General features: G+C 40.0%; 1 protein-coding gene across 2 annotated transcripts in view; it reads right to left on the bottom strand.

Annotated features, from left to right (window-relative positions):
• The window catches only part of LOC119288188, a 95122-nt gene that overhangs the window by 70416 nt on the left and 16985 nt on the right, over nt 1-7721 (bottom strand). For both annotated transcript variants that reach the window (XM_037567813.1, XM_037567814.1), the window contains exon 6: nt 991-1161. In XM_037567813.1, the coding sequence (XP_037423710.1) occupies nt 991-1161 (171 nt within the window). The remainder of the gene's footprint in view (nt 1-990; nt 1162-7721) is intronic.

Raw genomic sequence — 7721 nt, 5'->3', positions numbered from 1 at the left:
AACAGTAGGAGCCTCTCCTACTGTCTATTTGTCAAAAAACAAAAAGGAAATAGTTCTCAGCCTTGAAAAAAGGTAGTGGAGGCAGTTGTATAGAGGAATCTGCCTCGGGCCCCCAAACCATTGGAAGTGGTTGCAAAAAATTTCGCCATTGTGTCGAGTATTAGCGAAACATGCTTTGAGGCAGAACAAGGACCTCCACCAACCCATGTATGAAAACCGCCTCTAAACCCCGATTATATATGATTGAGTGTTGCTACAAGAAATAGATCGTGGGCAGGTTTCTCAGATAGTTAGTTGCTCTTCTGAATAAAAAAGAGAAAGAAGAAAAGATGCAAAGTTACAATTCGCAAAAATCTTGTTTCTGTTCACGTTTGCTTACCTCCTCCTGTCTGTGTTCTTTGTGGGTATGTATCTACCTCGCTGTGTGTGATCAAGGGTTGTGTTCTGGTTTTAGGGGAATCAGGATTGTGTTCTAACATGTGTTATGCCCCTTCAATTTTTTCAATAAAGGTTATGCGCCTTAAAGTGTAAGAGATTGACATTTCTCAATAGATTGTTTCCTAAGCAACTCCTAGACCATCAGATCTATGCAGTGATTCATGCAGATTTTTTTTCATTTGAACATTTCAAAAGTAAAAAAAGAAAAGAAAATACCCTATAAGAGAAAAGTATATTTTTGTCCCTCAACTCTTGGCGAAATCTAGATTTAGTCTTTCAACTCCTAAATCGAACAACTTACCGGGTCAGTCGTGATAAGGGACTAAAATTTTCTGGTTTCCATAATTGAGGGTGCAATTTGTCCGGTTTTGAAGTTGAGGAACTAAACCTAGATTTTGCCAAGATTTGAGAGAAGAAAAGTGTGCTTTCTTCTAAAATAATGACAGTTGACTGAGACTTTTATGTTTGTAGAGTGATTGAGAGTATTTCTTAATCGATTGAGAACTAGCCACAACCGCTGAGTACAAAATTACATGTAACTTTTGACCATACCTGTGTAGTTCCAGTATTTCCAAGCCTATTGATTATATCGGTTGTATCTGCTGGTCTATTGGCTGGGTTAATATCGCTGCACTCAATCCCAATCTTAGAGCATACTTTTATCTGGTCCAACTGTGCGCTTGACAACGACTCACCCATCCTGCTGTTCCAGTTCTCAATTACCTACCAAAATGCAACCATCAGTTACGCTCAGAAAAAGCAAACCAACAACATCTTCTTTGTTTGAAATGAATGTGTATATCCTGGCATGAAACCAAAAGGATAGACCTACGACAATGTAGATTACACTTTTACATTCGACCAAAGTATAAGAATAAAAAGGTACAATATGTTGTAATTGATGTTAAATATGTGTATATTGCTACAATTAGACTGAAGTATACAAATAGTTAGTTGTTTCAGTCGAAATGATGTAATCCAAACCTAAAATATAAAAGCACCACGAAATAGCTAAGGTACACTAGATGAAAATGGTAGGTAGGATACAAAATCCTCAAACAAAACCATGAAAAGATGTATTTAGTTGGGTGCATCATCTCATAAATTCTCTACCCTGCCTACTTTTTCCGTTGTTTATGGGGCATCAACATGAACGCCTGTTAGGCATTCAAATGTCCGGATCAGATGGTTCGGCAACTTTTAGGCCTCCAACGCAGACTCCCTACTTTGAGCGGACGCGGTCAGACATCCAAAATCCCCAAGACCGGCCATGAATCAAGGGACGAAGTAGGGGGATCAGGAAGCCCAGCACATTGGTCTGACAACCCGTCCTTGCAATTTTTCCTAACAACCCCCCCCCCCACTCTCACTCCACACCCATCCCCTCCCAAAACCCTAGTCTCCGCCCCACCGCTATGGGCAAAGCAGATGGCGGTGTAGGAGCATGAGCGGTGACAGGTGTGGTGCCTACTCGACGACTACCGCTCTAGCCAGATGCCACCACACTACAGCGACGGATCATGAGGAGCTACAACTCCAATCCGAAGAAACTAACGAAAGTGTGCCAAGTGTCGGGTACTAACCTTGGAGACGCCGACCTAAATCCTTCGAACCAACTGATTGAACATAAACTTGACACTTTTGTTCAACTCATAGCCATCAAGCAAAACCTTTGGAGCCTCCAAGTTGTGGGAAAAGGTGCCTGATGTTTTGATTTTTTGTCCTACTATATATACCAGTAGTTCAACTTGAAGCAAACTCCACTCCCATCATTTTTTCTGATAGAGAACACCACCTCCTTGTGCTGATTTCATAGGGCAGTCCACTCCAACCATTCATCAACCCAAAAAGTTATTAGTTATTATCGAGTTTCGGTCCTAGAGAGGAGAAGAGTGACAGTTCGATTCAAATACTCTTACTTTAGTCTTATTTTATAAAAACTTTTTCAGTTCTTTTTTCTCGTGTTACAGATGATCAATTCAATTACTTTCATTGCTTTTTGAGATTTTGAGTGTTGAGGAGATTACCTTTTGAAGCACAAGAGCAATGGATTCATTATCAATCAACCTCATCTTATTACTTTTGGAGGGTGTGCGCCTCCTAGATCAGCTAGGTGTGATTGTAAGTCTTCAAGCTTGTGAAGAAGCCAATAAGTTTTTATGAGCCTGGAAGTCGCCTACTTCATGAAGATCTGCCCTGGTGAGGCTAGTCCTTCATGGGCGTAAACCATGGTGGAATAGGTTGGTTGCTCCTAAGTGGACCATTTCTGTGTGAGTGTGCTTTGTGGGCCGTTCCTTTGTGGAACCTCACAACCGGAATCCTTTGTGATTACAAATCCTTCATGGATTTAAGCTCCATCAGCGTGGATGTAAGATAGCATGAACTATCCAAACCACAGAAGAAATCTTCACCGAGAAATATTTATGGAGGTGTGCACATGATTGGAGGATACGGTGAGGGATACTTCTACCCAACATGGGTGGCAGCATGATCTTAGGATTGGCCCACCTCCTCTTTAGGCGTTATACAGACTCTACATGTTTCTTTGCATTTTGCCTTCTTATTTTTCGTTTGTGCGAGAGGACTTTGTTTGGCTGTGAGCATCTTAGTTATGCAAAGGTCGGGTGTAATGCTTAAACTATTTAAGTAATAAAGCACCCCTTTTTGGAAATACTTCTTCACCTTTGCAGTTGCATGTTTTACATTGTGCTTCCTATTACTGTAGATATGAATGTGTGGGGTGCCTTATAGCTAGATTGCTAGAAATGCTTAAAATCTGCCAAGAACTTACAGGAATAGAGTCCTTTCTTAACTTAGTAGTCTATTCACCCCCCCCCCTCTAGACATACTTAACGTTCCTACAAGTGGCATGAAAGCTTTGGTCTCCTTTGCAAGGTCCTCCATTAGTGAACCCTTGGAAACTTAATTCTTTGCATTGGCTTAACCACCTAGGAGGTGATGGCGTCTAGTGAGGGAAGTTGTCATCGTAGAGGTACTTACTTTGCTAATTGGAAGCATCAAAATGTGAATGCATATTCTTGGCCTTAATGCCGCCGCTTGAGCATATTCTTGGCATCTAGTGATAGAATACATATTGTTTGTTTGCAAGGCAATTCTTTGAAGGACATGAACCCGATCGTGATGCTACTGCCGAAGATTTGAAGATGTTGCAATAAAATGCTCAAGCGTTTGATATCGTCTTTAATGCTTTGTGACTCGAAGATTCAACAAGATTAGGTGTATTGAGAATGCTAAAGATATGTGGGACACTTCGGTGGAAATGGAGGAAGGAACCGAGTCTATGAAGGACTCTGAGCTTGATGTGTTGCAAGGGCAACTTGATAAGTTCAAGACGAAAGATGCAGAAGCCATCACTGAGATGTACTCTAGGCTTGCTCTCATCACCAATGAGATGATCGTCTTATGAAGCAAAGAAATGACCAACAAATTCATCATCAAGAAGATCTTAAGATATTTGACTAGAAAGTATGACACTGTTTGCACATTCTTGATCCAAATGATGCCAAATTACAAAGATATCAAACCTAGCGAAGTCATAGGAGGAATCATTGCTCATGAGTTTACACTCAAAGATAAATTAGAGCTTCATCATCAGTCTATTAATGGTGCGTATAAAGATTCAAGTGATGCTCCCAATGCCTCAAGTGAGAACTTAAGGATTATCCAATGAAGACTAAATCTTGTGGTGTGTAATTTCAACAAGTTGTACAAGAACAAGCATAAGAATAGAAGCTACTTCAAGTCAAGACGTGATGATTCAAGATCACCAAATTGTGACCGTAATTGCTACAATTGTGGAAGACCCGAATACTTCACCTCATTTTGTACAACTCCCCACAAAAAGAGAGATGATTTGCCTCGAAGGGAGAGAATGAGTAAAGAAGATAGATATGATTGAAGACCATAGAGAAGCAAGGAAACAGAGAAGAAGGACAAGTACCCCAAAAGAAGATCTGACGCCAACATTGGTGAATGGGTCTCTGGCTTTGAATCTAACAACAACTCTAAAAGAAGCTATCACTCTAGCTCCGACTATAGTGATGAAGGTGTTGCTAGTATTTCATTGTCTCTACCAAGACCTTTGGTATATTTATTTCCCCAAATGAAGGAATTGCTGTAAACACGAGATGCTTCATGGCTAATGGCCCTAAGTTAACCCATCTCAAGTTTGTTGATTTTAACAGTGATGACGATGATTTGCTTGATGAAGATGATTGTGCGGTGAGCCATGACACACTTGCTAACATGTGTGATAGACAAGAAAAGTTTATTGTTAATGTGAAGAGTGAGAATGAAGGTCCAAATAAAGAGCTCAATGCTCTTAAGTTGGAACATGAAACTCAACTAAAGGATCATAGGGAGTTTTTGAAAACTCAAGAGAAGCTACACTTTTATATAATTAATTGAAGCACGAACATGAGTATCTAAAAGCAATCAATGACGATCTTCCAAAGAAAATACCCCTCACGTTGTCAAACAACTTATTTGTCTACTTTCACATCACAAGTGAAGCCACAACAACCTCTTTTCAAACCTAAAATTTAATCAACCTCTTCTATTTCTAATGTTCACATTGTTAAATCCAAAGACATTAATTCTAGTTCAATAATTCCACAAACACTCCTATCCAAGTTGTACTTGAGCAAGAAAATTCTTTAGTGAAAGGAATCATTGAGAAAGCTGTCTAAAAAAGTCTTGCCAGAAGTAACCAATTTGATGAGATTGTGTGCAAGTAAGATTGACACCGTGGTAATCTGGTGAGTGTTATTTTTATGCTCATCAAACATGAGTTTAAACCAAGATATTTCATAAAAACAAAGATATTCGCTCTGGTATTCCTAATAATGACTAATAAATGCAAAGGATTCCAAATACCTATCTTTATTTTGCTTCCACGGGAATGGGCTATTTGTGGACGAAATCAAGCCAATACATGGAAAGAAGTAGAGAGTGGATAGAGAATATCAAGTGGGAGGCGCATAGGAGAGCCAGATTAGAAGATAGTGTTCCGTATGAGCATCTGCACTCATACGCGCAGTCATACAACATCCACGACCAGAAGAAAAAATAATCAGAATGAATGATAGTGTTCCATACGATCGCGGTTGCTCGTATACATGGTCGTATGAGGTATGCGCAGACATAGAGTTGGTTCCAGAGTACATGACAATGTTTCATACAAGCACTTGCGCTCATATGCATTATGGCCTCTCGGTGGCCGTAAGGAGGCCGAGGCAGCACGTAAATCTTTCCCATCTCATCTATTTTGTTCTTCATCTTCTTCCAAACCTCTCCAAACCCTACCACAACTTTGTCGGATCACTCTACTCGTCCGATTATAGTTCAAACCCTTCTATATGATCGATGTACGGTATGTTTCTCCTCCCGTCCCCAACTTATTTTCATGAATCCCCATTCTATGTGCCTAGCATTGCCATCTCTAGGGTATGTGTACTTTTGATCCAAATTGTGATTTTGGCTTGGATTCATTTATGTTTTAAGATAAGTATGATGTTTTGATTGTTGTAGGATCACCATAGTCTCATTATATTGGAGTTAAAAATTGTTTTGTAGATATGTTTAGGAGGAGGTCCACACGTGAAGCTCTTGGTGAAGCACTGAGTTCATCCACGAGTGATGCACAAAGGCAACAATTTTAAACAGAGTGGATCGTCTCTTCACCACCGGTGAGGCCTCCAAGAACAAATACAAGAAGCTTCAAGAGGAAGATGAAGACCATCAAGTGGGCTTGCGAGTCCATAATAGCCAAGTTGGGGATCAAAATCAATTTCCATTTATTATGTGATAATGCAGGGTTGCATCGTTTTGTTTACGAGGGATGTGCGATGTATGAACGGTTGATGCTTGAGTTTCTTAGTACTCTTTCGCAAAATGTTGTTTTAGTCCCAATAATTGATGAGGAAGAATGGATCACTTTCTATCTCATGGGCCAAGACTTTGACATCACTCTGGATGAGTGGTGTAATCACTTTGGCTTCACCAACAACAATGATGAAATCCACTATATGTTTATGATTTTCTTGAACCGCATCCGAGGCAATCCTTTTACCAGATGAGTTACATGGCCACAAGCAAAGTGTCAGTTGCATTGAAAGTCCTGCTATTCGATATTTCTATTATGTTATCACTAACTCGTTGCAGGCACGTGGGGAAGTTTCAAAGGTGAAATTGAAACTTTATTTTATCATAAGTGTCCTTAGTGTCAACTTGATTTTGATCTGGTCAAAAGATGGAATTAGTTATCTCGCAAAACCTTGGTAGAAACCTCTGACTTTAATGGTGCCTTTCTCTTGTGGGTTCAATAACTCAGGTCACTTCTAGGGGAAAAGGTGAGAATCCTTTCTACTCCTTTACTGGATCACTAAAAGGGATTAATCATAATCATGGTGTTGGTTTAGAATGAAAGTTCAATGCCAACGGAGTGGAATGAAAAGAAGGTTGATACCCCGAGCCTAAGTTTATTCCTGAAACGGATGAGTATGATCCATACTCCTTGAAGGGAACACAAGTAAAGGATGATCTTCCTCCACAAGACCGCAAGCTTGTGGAGAAGGTGACCCAACTCAAGATGAGCAAGAAATTGACGCATATGAAGACCCTTCTCAAGCCAATGTCAAATGGGTTCCCAAAACTACTTCGAGATCCGCTTCATCAAGTTCTATAACATCTTTGAAGATCAATGTGGATCACCAAGAAGAACTTGTGTGTTCTCCAGGGTGATTCTTCCAATGAGCATAAAGATCACATTCTTTCATGACAAGGAATTACCGAATCAACTTTATCATGTACTAGCCCATGGAGTCAGAAACCCTCTTGGATGGTAAGGCATAGGGACAAGGTAATCCAATGCATCCATAGACATCGGCTTATGTAATCTATCACTCTATGCCTAATGGATATCCTTGTTGTCCCCCTTGTGTTACTAATCCTTGTATATTGAAATTGCTTCAATGTTAATGGATTGCTCCCAACTATTAGGGATCACCACAAGTCATCATCGACATTGATCATCCACGACAAGTACAACTACAAGAATTCGTCAACGACAATCCCAATGTAAGTCCATGCCTCTTGAGTAGGGATATCACATTTAGGGGGAGTCTTACTCAGCGAACTGAGTGAAGGCAACTTTAAAGATGTGAATATCTCAATGTTTAATCGAAAAGATAAACCCTTTGAGATTAAACGATGAGTATGACTCATGATGTTTTTCATTTGACTCCTAGGTCAATATACTCAAA

The sequence above is a fragment of the Triticum dicoccoides genome, chromosome 4A (assembly GCF_002162155.2).
Source record: "Triticum dicoccoides isolate Atlit2015 ecotype Zavitan chromosome 4A, WEW_v2.0, whole genome shotgun sequence".
Lineage (NCBI taxonomy): Eukaryota > Viridiplantae > Streptophyta > Magnoliopsida > Poales > Poaceae > Triticum > Triticum dicoccoides.
This window is presented reverse-complemented; position numbering and strand designations above follow the sequence as displayed.